This window comes from Coenobita brevimanus, chromosome 102, assembly GCF_032717465.1.
Source record: "Coenobita brevimanus isolate Jiangsu-jjx chromosome 102, ASM3271746v2, whole genome shotgun sequence".
Classification (NCBI taxonomy): Eukaryota; Metazoa; Arthropoda; class Malacostraca; order Decapoda; family Coenobitidae; genus Coenobita; species Coenobita brevimanus.
Window position 1 is genome coordinate 35986787 of NC_137055.1, and position 26228 is coordinate 36013014.

General features: G+C 40.0%; 1 protein-coding gene across 4 annotated transcripts in view; it reads left to right on the forward strand.

Annotated features, from left to right (window-relative positions):
* The window catches only part of pum (pumilio), a 494630-nt gene that overhangs the window by 207120 nt on the left and 261282 nt on the right, over positions 1-26228 (forward strand). For 3 of the 4 annotated variants that reach the window (XM_080284657.1, XM_080284659.1, XM_080284660.1), the window contains 4 exons: positions 1493-1625; positions 3930-4117; positions 5433-5575; positions 14275-14632. In XM_080284657.1, coding sequence (XP_080140783.1) covers positions 1493-1625; positions 3930-4117; positions 5433-5575; positions 14275-14632 — 822 coding nt within the window. The remainder of the gene's footprint in view (positions 1-1492; positions 1626-3929; positions 4118-5432; positions 5576-14274; positions 14633-26228) is intronic. The other variant, XM_080284658.1, reaches the window with a different exon arrangement.

Here is a 26228-nt window from a genome sequence, read left to right on the forward strand (position 1 = left end):
CTGCCGTCTTCGATCGCATTCTCGACATGGTTTTATTGTATATATACTGTTAACGGTTGGGTAGTGGTGTATTAACATTTATTTGGAGCGATATGATGCCGTTACAGTTCTTTTCCATGTTAATTAAAAGAAATTCAGCTTTATTCTGATAAGAGCAGTAACACGGGTCCACGTCTCATCCTTCTTGCTAACTCGTCGCTCACAAATTATTATTATTATTTTTTTTTAAGATCTAAAGGTATTTTATCAAATGACGGTTCTCTGTAACAACACAAATTTCAGCAATTTTGTAGAGATGCGTAGTTTCAGCGGTATTCTTGATGCTTTAATTCTTTTTATGGATTTTCTGGCGTTTCTTATTAGCATTGCTATATCCTAGCGGTTTCAGGCGCAATTTTAGCATTCGTAACTCGCTAGAATGATTTATGGAATTCGCAGTTCTGCATTTTTGTTTCGTTTCAACGATATTCCAGAAATTTTACTTCTCTTTTTCATCAATTTGTGGAGTTTTTGTTGAAGGTTATAATGTAACGCGATTAATTGCGGCACTGGCAACTTTACCACATACATCAATCCACCTGCGGAGTGTTTGCGGGTTACGAGGTTTCGGGTTTGTGCAACAAATTTTTTCCAATAATTTTGAGTATGGTAAGAATACAGCAATCAGAGTAGAGTTAACAGCAGCAGCAGTGTTACACATTATATTCAGAGTAAAAATTCCAGTTTTGGTTGTATATAGCAGTGTTTTTGCTTTCGTTTGTAGGTAAAAACAGTACCTCACATGTTTCTGTTTTGTAAACAAACAATAGTTCACATGGTCTTGTAGGTTATTTTGGCTACATACACTAAAGGTGTTCTGTTTTATTGTGAATAATTATGTGCCTGTTTGAGATGCATATAGTCCTCAGATTTTGATTCTGCCAGTTGTAATAAAAGAGTGCATGGTGATGTCGTGATGCCTTAAATCTCTTCAATACGATGGCATCGCATTCTACGGTGGCATTGCTTTAATTTTGTTTTTGCTATTTTCATATTTTATTTCTGCTTTGGAGAGAATTTTCGAACATGGGTGTTAGTTGTAGCCTTTTGCAATGCCCTTCGGTACTAGGGTCCCTCCTAGGATGAATAAAAATATCATTTAGAAGCAAGAATAAAATGAAAATGACTATAAGGAGGAAGTGTTAGAAAATTGCTATAACTTCATAATAATACCCCACAGAAATCAGTGTGCCTCTGGGTCACGGTGATTAGGATTACACTGCCACTGATCGCACTGTATAGCAACCAGAACAATAATTTTTAATATTTTAGTTCTGTTCTTGTGTTATCTATGAGCATTGTAGAGTTACGTTGTTATATTTTAAGACCACTGACCATACTAGCATGACTAGATGGCAGTTTCCTTGTCATGGCCATGAGCCACTTCCCTTTACAATGGGATACTACAGCTCGTCATCAGTGTTCGTTACTCATGGTTATATTTTACTTGCAGATTGCGCCAGCGAAAAAGCTATGGGGTGTGGAGGAGGGAAAGCCGGATAACAAGGGCATCTTCAACTTAGGGGAAGCGTCATGGCGAGAAGCAGCGTGGAGCACAGCCACCCCACACGCTGCACCACCACACCGTAAGTCGATTATGTGGGTGGGGGAGGGCCACTTCCCATCCTGCACTTCAAAAGACTGACACACACAGCAGTGGATTGGTGCAGGTCACGCATGCTGCTCTGTACAGTACATTTCCAAAGCCTTTCACACATACCATTGAATGGAAACGGGTTGCTAGTGCCGTACTTGTCTTACACATTGTATATTAGAGCTTCACACTCAGGTCAGTGTTTGTAAGTCACCTACTACAGTTTTGTGCCATACAGTCAGCATCAAAAGTCGTGTCACATATGACTTTCTGAGGACTTTGAAAATCAGTGTGGTGTACCTGCTGTAAGTGAGGCTCATGACATTGTTCTGAGGCCAGATGAAGTCATCAGTGTGTACTGTGCATTCACCACACTGATTTGCTAAATGCAGGGAGAGAGAGAAGCAGGAGAGGCAATAGTACTTTTGATGCCAACTGTAAATAAATACACACAACCTGCACATAATGGTACTGGATGCTGCCATTCAAGAAGTGTAATAGAACACAATTCTTTATTGTCAGTAGGAATGAATTATTTTTTTACGATATGCTCCTAGCCGAGCCGCATTTGCAGTATGATGATAGTTTTCAGGTGCCACACAGGGAAATTCTCAGGCTTCCAATATGAGTACGATGCTGCTACCTTATCACTAAACACCAGCACCCGGACTGACATGCAGAGTAGCAAGCTGTGTTAACACAGCAGTAGGCTTCAGTGCCCAAAGCTATAGGAACTAGTCATTGGGATAGCAAAATAAACTTGATTGATGTATTACCAGTGCAGAACATATTGGTTGTAGCTAAGTCCGTCGTTAAAATGTCTCTTTGTTGCGTGTATTGATTGTGAATGTATCTCTGTTAAAATTTCTCTCTTTTTAGCACACACTTTTCTGTGCAGCAAGACCAATAAATGTTCGAAACTGTAAAGGCCATGTAATGGCAAGGAAAGTTGGAACTGCCTGTTGTTTGTGTTCTAAAGTGAAAGTTAAATGAAGGTGCTTGGCAGTTAAATCACAACGACCCAAAGAGTTTGCACACGATTTAGCAAAGCTTTTCTTGCTGCTCTGGTTAAAATAAAAAAATCTGAATGTACTGTACAGTGTGATTTGTGTGCTGTATTGTGTATTATGTACTTGAATATTGTTTTGGTTCATTTAGTTTTTGCCTAGGTACCGTACCATACTCATTTAGAAAATGTTGTTAGGATCACAAGAACAGGATGGTTTGCCTGTATTCTGTATGCACAAAGGATTGCAGATTATCTTACAATCCTAGCAGTGGTCTAAAATATGTAACTATAATCTGTATTTGCCTTCTGAAATATTCAAGGGTAGCCTGCTTTAGGTATGAGGCAGAAGTGAGTGGTTACTGTATTACGTGTGCTGTTCTGATATGTAAAGTCTGACATTTTCAGTCAAGCTGTTACCTGTGAATTAAGCTTTTTGAAATGTATGTATGTATTTGAAATTTAGAAAATAAAAAAAAGTGAGTTTTGTTACTTGTTCATAAGTAGGTAATCACCATTATTAATTTATCTAAATTTTACAATGTATTGTGCGATTTTTGGTATGGTATCTTAACCTAACTGGCACATGGTTCCCTGGTGGGAGCATATCCCACAATGTGGCTGTAACAGTAGTCTTCAGGCTACTTTCTCTTTACACTTCTTTCACTTTCATCCAGTCGTCTCTCTTCTCTCCTACCAACCCTGCTGTGTATACTCATACAGAATTATGTTAAGTTAGACTAAACTGTTGCATATACCCAATACTCAAGTCGGGAGGCCTTTTATGGGGAAGGATTGAGATTATTTCCATCTATCTGTTAACCGTGAAACTGTGTACTCTACTTCTCAAAGCTAAATCTAATTGTTTGGCTGAAGCAGTAGTAAAAAAACAACATTAAATATACAGAGGTACACTAACCTAGCATTGAATCCTTCCACATTGAAGGAGGTAGCATGAATTTAGCAATTACTGTAGAATTATAACCATTGCAGTACAGTACTAGGTGTATGCAGTCAGGCAAGCCCATGTTACAAACCACCTTTTTATTTATAAATTTTTCCTGTTAAGTCTGCAGTGAAATGAGAAGTGTCATTCTTATCTGTAAAGCTGATATGTCAGTTTCTTCAAATTTTCTGTATCATTTGTATGGAAACAGGGTTGATAATAAGGAACATGCCTCTGGCCTAGAACAAGGGACTTGCTAATACTGTACAGTCATTCTTTCCCAGTTATCTCTTCACTAATCTTCCATGTTTGTTACCTTTACACTGAGCTTCTCTGATTTTCAGATGCACATGGGCTGAGCATGGGTGTGGGTCAGCGTCCGACGGGGAGGCCACAGTTCCCGGGAGACTCGGTGTTGTCGCCCCGCGCCACCGACCACACCGGCGTGGGGCTGAAGATGGTGGAGTACGTCCTGGCATCATCACCCACTGGCAAAGACCTTGACACTAGGATGGCCAACCTCGCGCTCAGGGTGAGTTATAGGGGGAGGAGTAAGTCACTGGAAATGTCGGGATTGAGTGATTAACTCTTTGTCAGCAGTGAGCCTACATGACCTGAGTGAATTTATGTGTCATAAGCTGAAGCTGAAAGGAAAGATTGTATAAAGTTCTTTGTTTTGTCCAAAATGTTAACTGTTGTAGTTTTTACAATTTTTGATGCTTCAAGTTTCTCGAGCATCGTAAACCCATCTCACATTAGCCAAAATAAAATGCAAAGTAGGTAATAGGCAGCCAGAGATTGAGGTTACAGGGACAATGTTATGTATTTTTCATTATTCTGTATTATTAATGTATGTCATTGTAATATTGTAATGAACATGAACATGCATTTTTAGGCCATTTTTTTATTTGATAAAGATGATGATTTTTTGTTCATAGAATTTAGCCCATTTTGAAGAGGTCTGAATTAGGCTTGGAACTTCTTTTCCAGTAATGCTTCACAGAGTACCAGTAGTTTGGTTAAAGTGAGCAGTGGTACAGAGGGCTGTGATTAATTACTTGAGATCCTACGTAAAATTTTCCCATTTTTCTGTACTGTACTGTACTGTGTTGGCAGTCTGCTTATGACAACTTTGTTTACATTTTATTAATCTAGCAGGCATCCTTATTCTGTATGAAAGGTTGCTTTGATGGTCTGTACTGTTAAGTAATTTTTTGTGAGAATTTGTTGTGCTTGGGTAAATCTTCACAACCATAAATTTCATTTTGACTATATTATTTTTTAATTACTGTACTGTATTTCACTTTCCCTTAAATTCTGTAAGTATATATTCTTCTCTGTAATCAAGAATGCTCTCTTGAAGAAATTGTGTATTTTTCTCTGGGTGTGTAATTTCTAAGCAGTAATTTTTGTTAGTACTGTACGTTCTTCAATGTGTTGTGATCGTATAAAATTAAAGTAGGGTATGCCCTTTTTCAAATAGGCATAGATAAGAGAGGGCTGGGATGATGATTATATGAAACTGATGTTACACTTATTTTTGCTCTTCATCATTTTTCTTCATGGTTTGTATCATAAAAAACAGAATTAGTTTACTCTGTGTCCATAATCAGCTATTTCATTTAGTAGATCAGGTTAGGGTGATGATGATGATGATGTTAAATTTGGGGTTCTTCCTGTGTTCTTCATAGTACTGTATTTTAAGCCTATAAAACTGAAGTAGGGTTTATCCTTAAATATCATTCCTTAATTTTAGTAGAGGTGAGGTTATGATGATTATGGCGATGACTGACAGTAAGAATGTTAATTTTGTTTTCTTTCTCTTCCCTACAATGTGCTCTGTGTAGAATGGTGGAGGTGAGGGAAGCAAGGACAAGAAAGACAAAGCCCCCTCACCATTCGACCCCTCCAAGAAAGATGTGGAGAACGGAAATGCACCTCAGGCAAATGGCATCGTACAGAATGGACTCGATGACGACAAAACTTTCAAGTGAGTCAGAGTAATTAGTAAGAAAATAAGTTGTTGATGATGAAGGTATTGCTGATAAGGCCTGTGGAAAGTAGCGTTAAGGTGGCTATGGTGGTGATGAGGCAACACTTTTATTAACGGGCATTAGAGTTAGTACAGTACGGTACTTTGGCTAACACAAGAGGAATTTCTTCGGCATAGGAAATATCTTTTGTATACCAGAGGTTAAGAATAATCTCTTAACTAGTCAAATTTGGTGATTTTTGTATATGATTTGATGACTGTACAATGGACCTCTAGGACCTGTATTTTTTGGTGTATGAAATTTGTTATGTAATGTGAAGTAATCTCGGGGAGGGTTGAAAAAGGGTACCGATACGCGATAGTCTTGCATAATGGATTGAGCAAAGATTTTGGCAACTTGGATGAAGTGTGAATAGTTGTGTAGTTCTTTCCACTGGGCATGGTATTGGTAGATAAGTGTCCTTATTTTAGTGCTTTCACTCTCACTGTTTCTAAACCATGCATTGCCCCCATCCCTTGTCTGAGAAGTGGGTTTGAAATGATGATTATAATAATGAATGAAAAGGAATCTTTGAGAGAAAAAGGAAACAGAAACTTGAACTAGGGTGGTGAGAAGCAGTGGAGTCAGTCACGGAGATTTTGAGTGGTAGGGTGGAGTAGTGATGAACTTTGATAGTGGTCTTGTTGTTGACAATGATGATGATGATTTGATAGTGGATTTGTTGTTGACAGTGATGATGATGATGATGATGACATGGCCACTCTGCATGAGGTATTTTGGGAGATGTTTGTGGCAATGAATGAATAAATGGACCTTGAGGGATGTCTGGTATGATTTTGAGGAGGATTGACAACAACGCAGGTTTAATTTTCAGAATGAGTCACATTGTGTGTTTTGTGTTACTTATGTATTGCATATGTATATTTGGATGGTTTTTGTGTATATGTTAGGTAAGTGGGTGTGCAAGTAAAATATATATATATATATATATATATATATATATATATATATATATATATAAATAAATATATATATATATATATATATATATATATATATATATATATATATATATACCGGTAATGCAAGATTCCTAGTGTGTGTGTAATGTGTATTATTTTTGTATATTTGTGCCATTGTAGTAGAGAGAGAGAGAGAGAGAGAAAGAAAGGAAGTAAGCACGTTGTGCAAGATCCAGTAATGTTACCAATGACCCAGAATGACCCTCTGTAACCTTTGGCTTGAGTGACTCAAGTCCAGTTATTGTGCCCTTATCTGCTTCCCACCCAGTGACCCCCACCTCTCCACCACTACCACTTGTCATCCTTTCTCCCCCTGCCTCCCCACTTCTTGTCTGCCCCCTCCTATAACCCTCCACTCACCCCAACAGTCACTCCTCCCTTCATCACTGTCTGCCCTCCCCACCACTTGTGCCCTTCTCCTCCCCCCCCAACCAACACATCCAATCTTACCTCATCTGTGTGTGTGTGTGTGTGTGTGTGTGTGTGTGTGTGTGTGTGTGTGTGTGTGTGTGTGTGTGTGTGTGTTTGATTACTTCTTGTAATAGTAGTAGTTGTTCCCTAGGCAGTCTGGCCGAATGGTAACCGATCAGACTCGGGGCTGTTTGGTTACTTCTTATTTACCAGCTTACCTCTGCTCTTGCCAGACAGAATTTGCTCTTTTCCATTGTGTGTATACAGGTTTTACGCAAATTTAAGAGAACCAGAGGAAATGCTCTGGGCATACAGGTTTTTTGTCTCCAAATAAAGTTGATATAAAGAAAGCAAGAAAATCAAGGTCTTAATTTTGGAGAGGTTGGGATGCGTTGTATTTTACCAGGACATCATAGGCAGAGGGAAATACATTGTGAGGAAGACAGTTATAAAGTTGACCAGTTAAATGCTGAAGATCATTGAAGTTGAACATTGATGAGAGTAACAGTTTGTGGATGTGTTTAGTGTACAATATCAGAAAATTTCTCCAGTGTTTGAGGCCTTAGCAGTGATATATTTTGCCTGTGTATATAGTTGGAATTGTATAAGTTTTATGGAAATGTGAAAATAGTTGATGTGCACTCAAAATATAGGAACTTGTTTTACATTTAAGAACAAAAGTTTATATAAAAAACAATAATATTACTGGTTCATACAAAAACAGAAGAAACAGATACAAGTGTTCAGAATTCTTCTTTTCTTTGTCCACAGCAAAAAAAAGATGTTGCATCTCAAAAGAATTTTGTTGAACTATAATGCCCTAGATTTTGTTACTGTTGGAATATGAAGCTTATTTGCAATACATTTTTACATTTGAATTTGTGAACCTACTGTGCAACATATTCTTACTTGAATTTTCTTTTATGATTCCTATCCCCAGAGAGAGTAAAGAACCCACATATACCTGTAAATCCCCCCATCCCCCCATGGACAGGGGAATGTAAGCATGGTTGATAGAGATGAAATTATTAGAGTATGGTCCACTATTGGGTATCTGTACAGCAATTCACCTCTAAGTTGTAGTGTTTGAAGCATTGTGTAATCTAGTGATGGAGTGAGAGAAGGCTGGGAAGATGGAGAGATGAAATTCATAAATGTGGGATTGGAAAGAAAAATGAGTAGGCATTAGAATTTTGTGAAGGAAGATTGGAGAAGCCTTTGCTCTGTAGTTGACATGATGGTAATGGTGATAATGATGAATCTGTTAGCAATACAGTACTTCTTGCAACCCCCCTTCCCAGCAGCTCAGCATGCACTGTAGATTCACAGTTAATAAAATTTTATTCAGTTCAGCTTTTATCCTTCATGATAGTGAGGAAAGGAGGAAGCTCAAATGTGACATGTTCTTGCATCTTAAATTATAGCCACTCTAACTGAGCCTACAAATGACATGTGAAATTCTTCCAGACTCGAGTACATAATTAACTGTCCAAATCATAGTGAACAGCTGGCCATGTGGCATGTTATTTATTTATTTATTTTTTTTTTTGTCTCTGTCAAGCTTACATTCATGTTAACTCATTTACAGATACAGCCACAATAATTGCAAGCTCAGATCTTATACAGTTTTCTTTCACTAATACTGTTATATTAATTTTTATTGTTTTGTAATTGGAAATGGATGGATGGATGAATTATGCATGGAGATACAAATGACAGGGGCTGCATCCCTCTTAGAAGCTGTCAGCACTGTGTTCTCAATTCCAGTAGTGTTTTGAAAGAAAACTTACATTTAAAACTTACGTGAAGTGCATTTTTATATGGAACATTGCCTGACAAGGTTGAATGATGAGTTAAAGGAACTGTAGTGCATTCCACTGTGAACTCTGTTGACATAGTTCTCCTGCAGGTATGCTTAACTTTTCTATTTCTATCTTTTACCCATACTAGTTCCTGTAGAAAAACAGATATTGTAATATACTATTAGTTGAGCAGTTTCCTTCAATTTAGCCTTAGGCGTGTGGTGCAAGACTGTACCAGTAAAAGTGAATCACACAGTTGGATTGAGTTTGTGGATTTGTGGCAGGAGTGAGCCAGTGTGGGTGTAGATGTGAAAGTAGCCAGTGGGGAGAGAGAGGGGCTGTGTGTGATCCTCATTACATAACAGGTGTCACGGTTGGCTGAGCACCAGTGGCAGCAATGTGGCTGGTGGCAAGTGAAGGTGTTGTAGTACTGTCACTTGCCCCATTTGTGTCAGTTTGAAGATGGTTAACTCTTATGCATTGTACAGGCAGTCCTCATGTAAGATTTTTCTTTTTTCTTTTCTTTTCTTTTCTTTACCTCACTTCACTTGTGCATGGGAAGAAAGAGCCAAGATGATGATAATGATGATAGTGGTGAAGTGCAGTAATACTGTAATTTTTGTTATTTGTTGCTTTAGTTGTAAAGAGGAGTGTGACGTGTAAAGAGGAGTGTAACATACAAGAATGTTGTTGGCTTCTTCATGCAGTTTTGTCATTCCATATAATGTGATTTAGTAGATACTGTTTAAGTTATATTGATAGTAAATATTTGTTTATTCAGGATGTGGGACTTTTATGAAAGGTTAGCTCTAACTGTGAGAAGTCATTCACAACAGTGACATTGTAGTTAGTGTGTGTGTGCTGTCCCCAAATTGTATTCAGTTTCAGGTTGACTTTTTGAACAGGAGAGGTGGGATGTAGTGCTCATATACCCCTTCATAGCAAGATATCTCTCTCAGGCTGATTAAAATTTTTTGGTAGTGGTCTTATGAAAATGAAAATGACATCATCATATTTGAGTAGTTAACAGAATTGTCTGGTGGAAGGAAGAATTAATGGTCATCATTAGTGACAGGGTTGATTTAGATTTTTTTTTTTTTTAATACCCTTAATCGCAGAGATCTTTGAGTTAAGTTAAATTATCTCGAGATAACCAGGATAAAAGGAGGTTGCAGTATGCTGAAGAATATAAGCAGTGGTTAATATGGTTTCCAGAATTTGTGCCATATTATTTATGTGTTTACATTATTGATGTGTTGCAGAACAGTTGCCCCCAAATTTGCTTTTAAGTACTGTATAGTGAATATTTACAAGATATGAATGATAAGTAAGAGTGTTTAAGAAGGCAAGGCACTTCCTCCTTCCCCGTACTGTGCAAAGCGTAAGTTCACTTTAATACTATTAGTTTGAGATCACTGTACCTACATTGTTAATGGGAAGTAATGTAATAAGATGATTACCATGATGATGGAACATGTTGTTGATGATTATGAATACAGTGGTGACCATATGTATGATACTGTCCATGCATCCCAGCCATCAGATGATCAGTCAAAAGACCACAGTTTACCTAAATACTGACTTCAAGGAATGCTATCTGTCTCGTATGCTTAAATCATTTTGTGAGATGGTGTCTTTTTGGTTTACCCCAGCCACCTTTGGACAGTTTATTTAGGTAGGAAGGTACCCCTTAAATTTTGGTGATTAATGAAGGCTCTGTATGATTCTCCCTGTTCAGAAAGTGTCTCCTGAGCTGATTAATTTCCCTGCGTGTAATCAGAGTAAAATGTAAAAGACATAGATATCATCATTTATCATCATTGTCATTGTGGCCTTTACTTCCCATCCAAGGATGGGGAAGGATAGGGTCCAGAAAACAAGGAATTAAACCTTGTTGTGAAAGGGTAAATTTTCAGGACTGTAGTTTAGTCTCGAGCCCTTACACTTCATATGGGTAATATGGTCATGGCTGTTACCAGTAGCGTTGAAAGTGCCCAAGGGATGAAGACTACCATCCACAAGAATCAGTACTACTTAATGTATGTCAGGGTCGTGGCCAGAGTTAATAGGTGCATTACTTTTCATTCCCCAAGCCCAACACTTCAAAGGGGTCATATGGTCTAGGCTGTTACCATTACCATTGAAAGTACTGGAGAGTGAATACCAGCCAACCACAAGAAACTGTAGTACCTTAATGTAGGTCATGGTCTAGGTCAGAGTTAATAGGTGCTGCAGTTTTCATCACCCGACCACTAGCCATTACCTTAACCACAACGTTGCACCCTCCTTGTGCACAAGGCTAAGAGACTTCAGGGAGGGGAGAGTAGGTCTATATGTTTACTTTTACTTGGCATCATTGTCATTATCTTCATCGTTATCATTATCATCATTATAATAAGAGACAAGTTACGGTCTCACGCAGTTCGTAGGTGGTAATAAGAGGTAGGGATGATGGTAAGTTGTAGGGTCTGGAAACACTGCAGGGGGAAGGTCTGCCTGGTGAAATAAAGTGAGATGTATTAATGGGTTTTAGGTATTGAGAAGAGTGATGTGGTTGAGATGTAAGAATGATGAAAGTAAAAAATAGTATCATAGTGGTTGTGAGAGTGTGAATGTCATGGAGACAGAGTGGCCATGTCGACGAGAGAAGAGTTGTAGATATATACTGTACAGTGAATCTTCATGGTAAGTTGTTTTATTTGACATTCTTTTTAGTTTTTACACCCACAGTTAATTATGGAAAAATTGCCTGTCAAAATCCCATTGTTACTGATGATGATGATGATACTGATAAAGGTGATATGCCCATTTCCCTCAGTGTACAGTACCAGTTGTGTGTCTCAAGTTCAGAGAGTTTCTCGGAAGATGAATAAAGTTGAAGGTAGGAGGAATTGAATACATACCATAATGCCTTATCACAAGTGTGCAAGCAAAAGGAAGGAAGGGGTATGTGAGGGAGGCTGGCTTGGAACACAGCAGGATAGTACATTAATAAAAAATTTGTGATTGAATGGAAGGGTTAAAGAAAAAATAAATAAATAAATAAATAAATAAATAAATAAATCAGTCCTAGTAAAAAGTCAAGGGAAGTAAGTAGTATGCGTGGGAGAGGCTAGCCAGGAACACATTGAGGTAGGATTCTTGAATATATTTACACACAGATTTGTCCTAATTGTGATTTATTTTACCAAGAAGGACTGGAAAAGGAGAGAGTAAAGTCAGTCCATGTATCTTGCCCCTCATTAAGAAACAAATAACAGTTATGAGAGGAAAAAAATTATTTACATGTATTTATTTAGGAGGATGGATGGGGAATGGAGCTTACAGGAATTTCCATGTCTCCAGTTCTTGCAAAACTAAATCAAAGTTACAACAGGGAATCTTTTGTAAATACTGGGTATATTCGAGACTGCACCCCAGGATAGTGAAGTGTTATTGAAGAAGGCAATGGATGTGGGTAGGAGTAATGTATTTAATGCAACCAGTGCAGCCCTTCATACCAAAACACACTTACCTCATCCACCTCACTATCACAATGGAGACAGTCTTTCAAAATGGCTGCAGCAAAAGATCTCTAGGAGTGCCTGGTTGAACGTGACCAGTTTCCTGCAGTAGCAATAACAACAACAACCACAATGTCCTTACTGACTCACCAACCCACATTATCATCTTGGCCTTCACTCACAGACACACCTACATTATGTTGTGGTGTACTGCTGTATTCTAGATGTGTTGCCAAATGGATTAATTTTGTATGTTATTTGTGACTTGACATCATTTATCACTGCTGTTGTGATGTTCATGTCATATTTGTAACAAATCTGTAATGTGCAATTACTATAATTATCCTCTGGATATGTGGTATTGTAGTGGCACTGATATTACTCAGTGCCCATTACAATAATTAATACAGCACTTTAGCATTCCTGTAGTCTGCAACACAGTACAGTAACTGATGATAGGGTAATGGACTACGGTAATAAAATAATCATGATCACCATCATCACTTTCCCACCTGAAGGCAGGGTGATGGCAATAGAATGTAGTTCTTGGAAATTAGACTTTTTTGCATATTTAAAAAAAAAAAATTGTTTAGTGATCGTCATATATAAATAGAAAAGCATCTTACTTTGAAGAGAAAATGGTGCGTGTTTTATGGGTGTGTGCACTGTCCATTTGTTGTTTTTACTCTGCGAAGGTTGTTTGAATGTGTATGTGTCTGTGCATTAGTGGGTGTTTGTGAACATGGGTATGTCGTGTTGACCCTGGCCACAATATACACCTGCCACCTATCAAGGCTACTTAAGTCTTGGTGCTTTGATGATTGTAGTTCATTGAATGTAGAAGGTAATTCCCATTCATTCCAACACACTGATTACCTGTATCCCTCCAACATTGCACAGTTTTATCAACATACCACCTTTCATTGTCATAAATAATTATAACAAGTACCTATCCTGTGGCACATTCTTTCTCATCTCCTTACAAAAAATACATGCAACATACAGTACTTACAAGGTACTGAGCCATTTAGAGTTGTGGTGCCTCCCCTGGTAGTAATTGGTATAAAATCAAGTATCTCAGCTGTCTTCAAGGAATTAATTGTGATAGGTCTGAACCCTTTTTGTGGTCAAGGCACTTCCCATATCTGAGGTGCTGGTGTTACCCAATAAAATATCCAGAGTTCTAGTTGTTGTCAAAGGATTAGATGTGTTACTCATCATTTTTAGGCTGTTGTGTCTGGTCATGTAACCATCATTGATGTCTTTTTCACTGACTGTTGTTCCTTATGTGCGTTTGAGTATGATATAATAATAAATATGACGAGAGTTTGGGTTACAAGTGGATGCTGGGATTCCGGGGGCTCAAATGGTGAGGGATTGGGAATGTAGCTCATTCACTGGAGCAAACTTTGCTCAGTATGTTAATCTATCAAGTTGTCTCTGTCTCTATGGACCCTACTTCACTCCACCTTGGTGGTGGAAAAGGAGGTCTAAATGATGGTGATAAGCAGCACTGGGTGTAGGCTACCCAGGTGTGTTATGGTCGGTCTGTGTATCCTGTACATTTATGTTGATTATATGATTGACATTTTGGGGGGAAAGAAGCATTTTATATATCACTTGATAAAGTTCAAAGTATTTAATGAAAATGGCATTGCGTAAAATGACCTAGGATTTTTTTTTTTAAGAAATTTCTGGTAAACAAGTTTGAGAAGTGCAGTAAGTCTTCATTGTGTCACCAGTTTAGATATCAAATTCCAGTAAAATTCAGAACAGTAAGCCTGATAAGTTCCATTGCTGTCAATGAATCTGATGCATTTGTTTGTCCAGTAAACAGAACTAGTTGCATGAAGAAGCTGTGATATGCCGGACCACATCCCTGACATAATTAGGACTGCCTGTACATGTAGGTATGTTTAAGTATTGTAGATAAAAGCAATGCTTAACTAATATAAAGCTCTCTTATCTCCAGCCGTACACCTGGAAGCCGGCAGGGCTCACCTTCAGAGGAAGAACTGACCAAGAACAATGGACTGGTGGGAGTAAAGGAGGCGGAGCTGGTGGGTGGAGCGGGAGTGGTGATGGGCGGGCCCGGTGCTCAGGTCCTCTCACACCTTGACCACCCGGGCTTTGAGGCAGGGATGGGTGGCCCCACAGGGATGCTAGATCCCACCTTGGCTGGTGCCGGGGGGCCTTTCTCCTCCCCTGCAGGTCCAGACTATAATAACATGGCCACTAGCATGCCCATGGACTCCCCCACCCTGCTCCCAGCGCCAGGGGCACCGCCGCAGCCACAGAACTTCGCAGACAACCAGGTAAGGAGCTACAGCATTTACTTAACACAGCATTAATAGGTTGTCCACCTTAGCTTGGCAGAGATTTTCGTCCATTTGCAGCTTATTTTCCAAGGCTTGGTGGCAGAATAAGACAAAATTTTAGCCCTACTTCCTTTACATCATACTTCTCTATGACTAATATCATATTCAGGTGTTAACAAATCTTTTTACAACTCAGCATTCACAGTAGAGAAATGGCACTGGGCCATGGTAAAGTGGATCGAGTATAGATGTTAAAGTACACAATATTTCGTGTTCAATATCTGCACATGATTTAAGACAGTACGGGTTGTCCCTATGATAAGTTGCATTTGGGAAAACCCATCGTTGAACTGGGGTATAGTTAAACGGGGATGTTGTACCATAGAACGTACTATATAAGGATGCATTTGGGAGCCTGGGGATTCCTCCCCCCAACCGACCAAGTCCAAAGCCCTCCCAAATGAGTCCAAACACAAGTTTCTGGCTCACCTAAACCCCCAAATAGCTTTACTACAAGCTAAACTAAGCCTAAATGCAGTTAGAACTTGCCTAAACCCAAAAATAAAATTTGGAAATAATTGAAAGTAAGTCTGAAAAAAATCAAACTCAGTGTTCACCCCACCTATGACTAAAATGCATTAATGTAAGTCTAGAAACAGTTTATAAATCAACCTAAACACAAAATTTAATTCAAAAATGTCATCAAATTCGGTTCAAAAAACAAAACCCATCGGATAACCGCGTACTGGCCATGGATAGGCGGGGGAGTTAATTTTTTCACATTGCTAAGGTGGGGTATCTAATAGTGATAGATGAGATAATGAGGTAGACCAGTACATTGCAGTAAGTCCTCATCACAAAATGTGGTGCTTGCCCTTATTTTCTTTTATACTGTCAAGTTCGTGGTAAGTTACAAATTTCCAGTGAAAGTTCAAATTGGTTGACAAGTCCCCTCCCAACCCCACCCTGCTTGATCACCAAGTGGAACCATTGAATGTGAGACATGCTAGTGAAGCATTAGCTGGAAACTCCCTTGTCTGGTAACGATATGGAGGAAGAGAAGGAGGAGAAGTAGGAGCCAGTAACTTCCCTCATGGTCCTTCTTCTGTAACATCTCCCTTTTCTCACAGTTATCATACAGGCAGTTGTCAGGTTACTGCTTTGCTGACACCTGTCTCACATTTAGAGGTTTGAACTGGTGGGCAAGCTGTAACAAGGAACTTTCCTCGTGTGTACGGATAAAGCAGGTAATTTATGCTGCTTCCCTCCAGTTAACAATACCAGTAGTATGGAAAAAGTTGTGATATTATGGAACGTGTCCCTGAACTATAATGATACAGACTAATTATGCCATGGGGCTGGCTCACATGCACATAATACATTGGTTGAATATCGTTACAGTATAATGTTGTGTACTTTGCTCCCATATATGCATCCCATGGGAAGTTCAAGACAGTTCTCCAGTTACATTCACACCTATGCATTTGTTGATGATGGGCAGCAGAAAAATGATGAGAGAATGGAGAATGAGAATTAGGATAGGAGATTGTTTAATGAGTGAGGTGGAGGGGGATGGGAAGATGGGATGTGATTGAGGGATGGGGCAGAGTGTTGTGTGAGAGAGGGGGTGCCAGTTGGAGAGCAGGCTGGCTGAAGGCAGATGATGATGGGGTGACATGGAGGTGATATGTTAATGATCACTCCTGGGATTAAGTTTTCTATCAGTAGCTGATGAAAAAAAAAAGGCAAACAGTAATGTAGTCTGGGTTTGTCCATCAATATTTATCTTTACTCAGCTGGGAGTACTGTATCTCCTTTGCTATTTATTATTTGTAGTGAATTTTAGTGCACAGAAACAACAGCCACATTTTTCCCTTACAGTGCCTAAACTTACACTTTTGCTGCAGTGCTTGTTGTGACTATTACATTGTGAAACTTATATTTTCTCATCGTATATGATCAGCTGAAGTTTTGAAATTTATTACTGTGGAACATTTTCGGGGATAAGTTATGTGTATATTCCATGAATTGCTAAGGCATCAAGGGGTGATACAGTTCAGTTATCCTTATTCATAGTGGAGGAGAGTTTCTGAGCACTTAAAGAAAATGGTGGCATTTAAGGGTTATCTGGTGTAAATGAAATTTTCGGGCCACTACAGAGATTGTATTTTAGTTGTTTTATTAGGTCTCATAGCTTCATGCTGTTCTTTTGTATTTTTGGATCCCTTCCACTCCAAGTATTTGTGAGAAATAGGATTTGGGTGGTTAGTGGTGGTGGTGTCAATATTGACAAAGAATTATTGAGAAAGTACTGACTGATAGTTAAATGCCACTTCACAGCAGTCGTATCTTCAGTTGCATGAGTCATGGTAATGGCAATGACGATGAATTATTGGTAAATTAGTGGTAGTTGAGTTAAATTCCGATTTGGTTCATTCAGATATGCCATTTAAGTGTATGGTGAGGGGGGGGTAATAATTCTAGGGATTGTAAAAAAAAAGTATTTTAGAGGAATTATTGACGACCTGTTGAGTTAGCATCCATTTCATTTGAGCAGTTATTGGTGTTGGTGTGGTAATGGTGATATTGATTGTGGTGGTAGTGGTGATGGTGGTGGTGTTGGTCATGATTATGATGATGATTATATACAGCAACAACAAAGATTTTAAGTGGGATTATTGAGTGATAGTTGAGTTCATATCCGATTGTTGGCTCACATCCTCTTCAGAACACCGAGATCTGGGGTTACTTGAGCCCCTGTGGAGTGGGCAGGAGGGCATCAGGTTGCATATTCCACGATGGGAGTACTTAAGATAACCCAATTTAACCTTTGATCTCCGAGGCTTGCAATAGACTGTGTGTGTGTGTGTGTGTGTGTGTGTGTGTGTGCAAGCATACTGTATGTGCAAGCATACTGTATGTGGGATTAGATGTATGTCATGCTTGTATGTACCATGATTAATATTTTGTGGGTGAGTTAGGTTTGGAGGTTATTACTGCATTTTACAGTTCAGTGTGTGATTAATTCAGTTTGATTTATAAAGCATTAAATTAACCCGGAGGCAAATTAAAGTACAGTACCTGTATATGGTGTACCTGTGACTGTGTGATTTTTTTTTCGAATTACTGGTACATTATTATTATTATTATTATTATTATTATTAATATGTAGCCCTTGACTATGTGCATCTCTCCTAATTTCTGGACTGAGTAACATAGCATCGGGTCTCAATTCTCCTTAAGGGGCAATAAAGGATTAGTGTGATAAATGGATGGAAGGATGGAAGGTATTATGTATATATTTACTCGATTGAAGTTTCAAGGGGAATTTAAACCCCCCTCACCCACCATACTCTTGCATCTCGCATAACTATTCATCATGGGGTGTGGTGAAAGTTAGGAGGGAGGAGAGAGAGAAAGGAGATGCAAGGAGGGGGAGAGAGAGAGAGAGAGAAGAGATGGAAGGAAGGGGATCAGTAGAGGTGGAAAGAGGGAGAGAGAATAGATGAAAGAGTGAGAAAGGAGGAAGGAGGGAGGGATAGGAGAAAGGAGCTGGAAGGAAAGAAAGACAGATTACAGAGAAGAAGAGAACAGAGATGGAAGGGGGGAGAAAGGAATTAGATTTGAGAGAATGGTGATAGAAAGGAGGAAAATAGAAAATTGGTTGGAAAGAGAAGAGAGAGAATTTTAAACCAGAATTTCATTCCGCTTCAATCATCTTCCTCCTCCCACATCCGGCCTAACTTTTCAGCATGGTGTGTGTGTGAGGTGTAATGTTGTAACCTGCAGCCTCCCACCCCAGACTTTAACCCACTTACCCTCTTTCACTTGGAGTCCGGGGAATCCAGTACCTAACCTAAATGTTGTTAATTACTCAGCATCATTATGATTGTGGATGACGAGGGAACGGTTTCACAGCATATTTTCCTTTGCTGGTTTAATAAAAAGATGGAGAAGACTGATCGTACTTGTGTTTCTTAAAAGATGTGTTATTTCATATTGAGTGACTTAAAGAAATTATAGTGAAAAATCATAGTAATTTTCTCAGATGCAAGAGAGAGGTACATTAACATGACCCCTAAGGCTCAGTCAGGGCAAGATAATCATCAGGCATTAGTTCAGATAGAATACTAGACATATTCAGAGCATGAAAGGGTTGAATTCCATCAGGATCAATAAACTGATATAAAGTAGCAGAGGAAATATAAATGTTCACTCGGAAAGCACAGTAGATACCAGTGTTCGCGTGTTTTTTCTCTCTCTCAGGAATATGATTAACATGTTGCATTAGGATTTCCTTTAGTCCGTCTGTTATTGGTTTATCTTCACAGTTCTTCTCTCCATTTTATTTGTTATGCAGAGTGAATTTTGCCCTCCAGTGTGTTCTATCTTGGGTTGTATATTTCTCTCTCTCTCTCTCTCTGAACACACACACACACACACACACACACACACACACACACACATTTATATGATGAGTATGTGTACGTTCTTCAGTATTTCTAAAGCAGATGGGATGAGAATGGCATGTACACACACACAGCTTTTATACGTACACACTGGTTCACACGCACACACACACAGTGAGACGTTCCTGTGACCTTTTAAGCAGTGGTGTATTAAGTTCATCCCTACACAACACTGCCATGGCTCCCTGCTGCACCACAGCATATCATCATCATCATCATCATTTTCATCATCACCATCATCATTGTCTTCATCTTCATGTTTATTGTTTACCTTCATCATCATCATCATCATCATATCCTCATTGTCATTATAACCTCTTCCCTTGTAAGGATGAAATGAGATAAGATGTAGGTAACAAGGATAGTCAAGAGATCATCACCTCTCCTGTGCATTGCTTTGGACTTATACATTTTATACTGCATAATTTTTCCGTAGAGGTCCTTATTTATGAACTACAGTAAAGTCTTGAAAATGCAGTGTTATTATTGATCTTGTGTTTCAATCAGAGGACATATATTTATTGTATTTTTATTGTCTAAATTATTATACGTGGGTTACTTTTCAAACAGGAAGAGTATGTTGTAGACCTCATTAACACCCCTTACTGCTAGAAACCCTCCCTAATTTAAGTAAAGTTGACTGGGAGTTGGGTGATTACAATAGGGAAGTATATCATGGAAGTGAGGAAGTTCTCATATCAGGCTTTTACCAGCATACCTTTAAAGCACCAGGGACTGTAGTGTGAACCTGTCCCAGTAACTGTCTTGTTTATATATAAATGGCTGGGAAATTAATATGGTACCTCATTTCACGAGTCATAGTCAAATCAGTTTCAAATATTCGTGTGGGGTCTGAGTTGGGAGCGGGGCAGTGAAATGGCGGGAGCCAGGGAGACGTGGAGGCGATTTGTATGTGGCCACCCCGAACGGGATTGAGGCGTCTGGCAATAGATTGATAGATAGATAGATAGAACAATACCGTAAGGGGGATTGCCATTACATCACTGTCTCACTTCCGTGGATGCTTCATTATTGTACTCCATAAATAATATGACATGGCTGCTGAATTTGCTTTGGTGTTGTACTGCATAAATAACATTGCCATACTGTACCAGCACAGCATTAATGAATTGCACTACATCATACCACATTTGCACATTAGACTTACCACCACAGCATCACCATCAGTCATCATCATCATCATCATCATCATCGTCGTCGTCAACATCATGATCGTGAAAACTTAGCTCATATTCTTGTTGGCTGTGGAGGCTTTCAAACACTTACTCCATTGCCAAATTTTTTTGTTATTGTGCCTTACCACAGCTTGCCACTTCACACCACACCACAGCACACCACACCACAGCACACCACAGGACACTCATCAATCCCAGAACCCAATCCCAGCACCACAAGTTGTTATCTTAGTAGGTTGGGATGTTGTTGCTGGTAAACCCATCTGGATGCACACGCTTTACTTCCTTGTCGGGCCAGCCCAGTGAGTTTTAGGACCATAAGTGACATGGCGGGTTCGTAACACTTCTTCGTTAGTGATTTACTTTGCATATTACACCTCAGCATCCTTAAAGTTTTAGCTTCGTTATTGTGTATGCTGTGTACATGTTGGTATTTGTGTGTGGATGTGTGAGTTTTTTTTGGTACGGGTGTCTGTGGTTTTAGTGCTTGGGTGTATGTATTTTTGTGTTTATTTGTGTATGTACTGTGTGTGTGTGTGTGTGTGTGTGTGTGTGTGTGTGTGTGTGTGTGTGTGTGTGTGTGCATTGACCATAGTAACAGTAAAAAAACGCCATATTGCACAAAAGGAAATGAAAAAAGACACATGCAAGGTCAAGACAACAAGTTAAAAGGAAGGAAGCTGCCTGGAGTCCATTACTGAGGGCCATTTAAGTGTGGCAGGATAAACACGACACTCCAAATACCAGACCCATGATGCATATTGAACGTAAATCACCAGCTGGGTATAAGTCTGTGTTTACAGAGTTTTATCCTGTGGTGTTTATGGTTTTATTTTAAGGTAATGGCTGGTTCGATATCTTGGAATTGTTGGTCTGTTTTATTACGTATATTTGTTTTGATTTGGGGGATTTATTGAAGATGATTTAAATGAGTTCCCTGTTTCTTGTCCTTGGGAGCTTGTGTGTGTGTGTGTGTGTGTGTGTGTATGTGTGCAGTAATCGTTTTTAAAGCTGCTGTTATTAGGTTTATGTCCACATGCCTGCGTGTGAGCCTATGTTGTGTGTATCAGTTCATGTTTGTATACCTGTCTGCTGCTTGTCTCAGTTTAGATATCACGGGGAAGGAATACACACACACACACACACACACACACACACACACACACACACACACACACACACACACACACACACCAGTAAGAAGGAATGGACCAGCTTTATAGGGCGCAAATTTAGAAGAGAAGGAAATAGCGGTAAAGAGACGACTAATTTAAATGTAGGGGAGCAAAGGGAAGGGAACTTACTGAGGGCCGAATGTAGAGTGAAGGAAGGTCATTACATGGAGATGGTGGTTCAGGTTAGAAGGAGAGGAAGGGAACTATGTGGGAATAATGGCGTTATTTAGATGGGAATGAGGTAATGTCTCTGATAGAGGTGAATGACAAAGAATGACGGGTAGCGGACCTAATCTTTGCCACTACCAGACTATTTTGAATTGTTTTTTCTTTGAACTTCAGTACGAGAGGCCTTTCCCAAGTTAAATAAAATCATCTGGAAGTAAGAAAAATAAAATAATGATGATGTCCTCATGTTGAAGGGGTTATTGGGTAACAGAGGTCTCGGGTCAGAGGAGAACGTGCGCCAACCTACCACGGTCCAAACCCAGGATGTGACCAGATGTTTTATTTTTTGCATAAATATGGATAGAGATCGAGCAGCGTGGACGGCCACCATTGGGTGACGAAGGCTGACGCATGCAAGCATGTTGGGGCCTTTGTAAATGAAACGAAACGAAACATAAGATGGTCCCCTGTGGCGTAAATTATCTAGGCTAGGGTTGAACACTGTTCCTGGGGCCGTCTGAGGCTTCTAGAGGGGCAGTGAAGGAGATACCCCTCATAGGGAAGGGATTAAATCATTCAGTATGGTGATGTCTTTCCTGTTACTCATCGCGACCAGATGATGAGGTTCAATTTACAGAAGTCCCCTATAGAAAAAAAATGAAGAAAAAAAAAAACTAGAAAAATATGGGGGCTCGGAAGGTGAATGTAATAATCTGGTGTTAACAAGGGGGTGGGGGGGGGAATAGGACTGAGTGTCTTAAGGATGCTTTTTCTTCTCACAAGTGCTAAGTCTTGGCTTTTTTACGGGTTCCTTCATCAACACGAGGAGTAAATGTGGTAAAATGTGGTGGCGGTGGTGGTGGTGGTGTGGGTAAGTGAGAGTGAGTAAGTTAGAAAGTGACGGCCACTTTATCATAACACGGACAAAAATAAGGGAGTCTTTGCTGGGGGTGTTGCCTGGTTGGTGGTGGTGGTGGTAGGTTGTGTTATTGTGTTGTGGTGGTAGTGGTAGGTTGTGTTATTGTGTTGTGGTGGTGGTGGTAGGTTGTGTTACTGTGGTGCTGTGTTGTGGTGGTGGTGCTAGGTTGTGTTATTGTGGTGCTGTGTTGTGGTGGTGGTGTTAGGTTGTGTTATTGTGGTGCTGTGTTGTGGTGGTGGTGTTAGGTTGTGTTATTGTGGTGCTGTGTTGTGGTGGTGGTGTTAGGTTGTGTTATTGTGGTGCTGTGTTGTGGTGGTGGTGCTAGGTTGTGTTGTGGTGGTGGTGCTAGGTTGTGTTATTGTGGTGCTGTGTTGTGGTGGTGGTGTTAGGTTGTGTTATTGTGGTGCTGTGTTGTGGTGGTGTTCTTAGGTTGTGTTATTGTGGTGCTGTGTTGTGGTGGTGGTCTTAGGTTGTGTTATTGTGGTGCTGTGTTGTGGTGGTGGTCTTAGGTTGTGTTATTGTGGTACTGTGTTGTGGTGGTGGTCTTAGGTTGTGTTATTGTGGTGCTGTGTTGTGGTGGTGGTCTTACGTTGTGTTATTGTGGTGCTGTGTTGTGGTGGTGGTCTTACGTTGTGTTATTGTGGTGCTGTGTTGTGTTGTGATGATGTTACATGTGTGGATTTGTGGTATAGTGTTTAAAATTGGTGGGTTGTGTATGTGTTTTGTGATGCAGAGTATTTTAGTGACAGTGTGTGGTGGTGTGTGGAATTCTGTATGTGTGTGTGTGTGTGTGTGTGTGTGTGTGTGTGTGTGTGTGTGTGTGTGTTTGAGATATAGTGGTGTGTGCACGTATAAAATAACGTTGTTGTGTGCAAGTGGCCGGGGAGAAGAATACATTACCTCCATACATCACACTCTTTCCTTCCCCTTAGTTTATCACCAACCCTCTTTACAGCCTATGTTTGTATCTTCATTATTTATTATTATTTATTATTAATTATGATAGTTATTTATGTCTTCGCAGCGAGATGAGTGTTTGATATTAAAGGGTTGGGATGACTGATTTGTTTCTAAGATATTTATGTGTTGTTGAGCTGGATGGTGATAGTAGTGGTGGTGATAGTGATGGTGGTGGTGATTGTGGTGGTGGGTGTGATGAGCTTATATTCTTTTCTCCAATTCTCTCTGTCTGTCTGTCTCTCTCTCTCTCTCTCTCTCTCTCCTGTCTTCAGTTCTTTTACAATCTTCATTTTTTCCCACTGCCTTCTCTTTATATATTGTTTGCCTGTGTTGCGATGAGTAAAAATTGTTTGTTTGTTCCTGTCTCTTACCTGCCTCTTACAGGTCTTTGGGTAATGCAGGTGGAGAGGAAAAAGTGTGATTGGAAAAACTTACAGATCATTATGTTAAGAAAAAGAGCACTTAGGAAGGGAAGATGGTGGTGGAGAAGAGAAGAGATGAGCAGGGCGTGTAGAAAATTCTGTGGAGAAAAGAAATGGAGGAGGAGGAGGAGGAGGAGGAAAGTGAAGAAAAAAGAGGAGAGACGAAAAGGGAAGAGAGTTAGTTTAGAAGATAATGTGGAAAAGAGAATAGGGGAGGAATGAATGAATGAATGAGAAGAGCAACATGAAAAATGAATTAATGAGAGGAAGAGAGAAAGGAATGACAGAAAGCACTGGCGAGAAGGAAGAATGGAGAAGGAGGAGGACGACGAAGACTGAGGTTATAAAGTACTGTTAAAAGGTATGAAGAAGAGGACGAATGAAGAAGTGAAAAGGGAGGAGAGTTAGTGTAGAAGGTTGTGGACAAGAGGGGAGGAAAAGGAATAGGAGGAGGAGTGGGTAGGTGAAAAAGGGATAATATATTCAAGTGGAAAGGTGTGTTAGTCTTGGGTTTGTGAGAAGGCAAGGAGGATGAGGGGAGGAGAGGAGGGTGAGAGAATACGGTGCGAAGGTAGGAGAAGGGGAGGTGGGAGGTGGAAGAGGAGGGAGGGGGGATAGAGAGGAAGAGAGGAAAGAAGATAAGGATGAAAGGAAGAAGGGGAGGTAGGAGGTAGAGGAAGAGGAGGGGAGGTAGAGGGCGAGGGAGGGGAGAAGAGAAGGATGAGAGGGTATGGTAAGGGATGAAAGGAGGTTAGATGGTAATTGGAGAAGGAAGAAAAGGAGCAGAGAAAGAGGGAGGGGAGAGTAGGATGAGAGGGTTTGGTGAGGGGTGGAAAAAAGGGGAGATTGTTGAGTGGGGAAAGATCAGAAGAGGGAGTATTAAGAAAAGGGGAGGGGGGAGAAAGGAAGAGAGAGGGCTGATGAGAGTGAGAGAGGGGGGGGGGTGGATCCTGAAGGGAGAAGACGAAGTGAAACAAGAAAAATTTGCTTAGAAAATATTTGGTAAGAGTGAAGAAGTGGATGAGAGAGAGAGAGAGAGAAGGGGGGGGGTTGAGGGCTCTAGTTAGGCTATGAAAGGGAGTAGTGAAGGTGAAGGAGGGGCCCCTGGGGTGGAGGGGGTAGGGGGAGGCGAATTAGGGGGTGGGGAGGAAGAGGGGGAGGAACGGATGATACAGGGAAGGAGAGAGATAGGAAGAATAAGGGAGGAGAGAAGGGGAGTGGGTCTAAGAGAGAGAAAGGAAAAAAAATGCAGTGTAGAGGAGAAGAGAGGGAAGAGGGGCAGGATAAAAGGTGAGAGGAGGAGGAGGGGGGAAGGTAAAGGAAGGAGGGAAAGGGGTACAGAGGAGAGAAGGAAGGAGGTGATAGAGTAGATGGAGGAGAAGAGAGTGAGAGGAGGAGGAGGAGAGAGGTGTACCTTCTCGTTGGTTTAGCTAATGAAGAAGGTGAAGTGGAGAGGAAGGAGAAAAGTGAAGTGGGGAGTGGAGAAGCAGCGAAAAAAGATGATGATGGTAGTGAGAGGGAATAATGATGATGATGATAGACAAGTGGTGGAGGGAGAGAGAGAGAGAGAGAGAGAATTATTGATAAACAGGAGTGAAGGAGGGAGGGGTAGTGAATAATAGATTACTTCTTTCACTACAATGTCGATTTTATTTACTTTTCATTCATGCTTTTTTTTTTTATTTTGATTTTTTTTTTTTTTTTTTTTTGTGAAGGATTTTTTTTTTTTTTTTTTTCTTCTTAAAGTCTCGTACGTATTGGGTTTTTGAAGGCTGTCTCGAAACGTATTATTTTGGAAAGTCTCGTGTCCTGAATGAAATCTTTTGGAGGTAGAGTGAAGAAAAATGAAGGTAAAAATGTGGGTTAGTGATGGTATGGGTTATTGAAGGTACTCTCTCTCTCTCTCTCTCTCTCTCTCTCTCTCTCTCTCTCTCTCTCTCTCTCTTTCTCATAACCAGCACTGGCTCAGGGCGGTTCGCTCTCACTTATTCTACCTCATTTTTATAGTCTCTCTCTCTCTCTCTCTCTCTCTCTCTCTCTCTCTCTCCTATATACTCATTTTCTGTTTCTTCGTGTCTTATTATTTCCATCTACCTTCCTCTGTCTCATGGTACCTGCCTGTCTCTACCTGGGCACGTGTTATTCGTGTAAAATCACCTGGATAGTAAGAGTAAATAAGCTTGTGAAACTCCTTATGGTGGGACTGACTGACTGGGCCGCTCCTAGATGTGGTTTATATGTGAAAAAGAGGGAGGGAAAAAAAGGAAGGGAGGGAGAGAAAGTT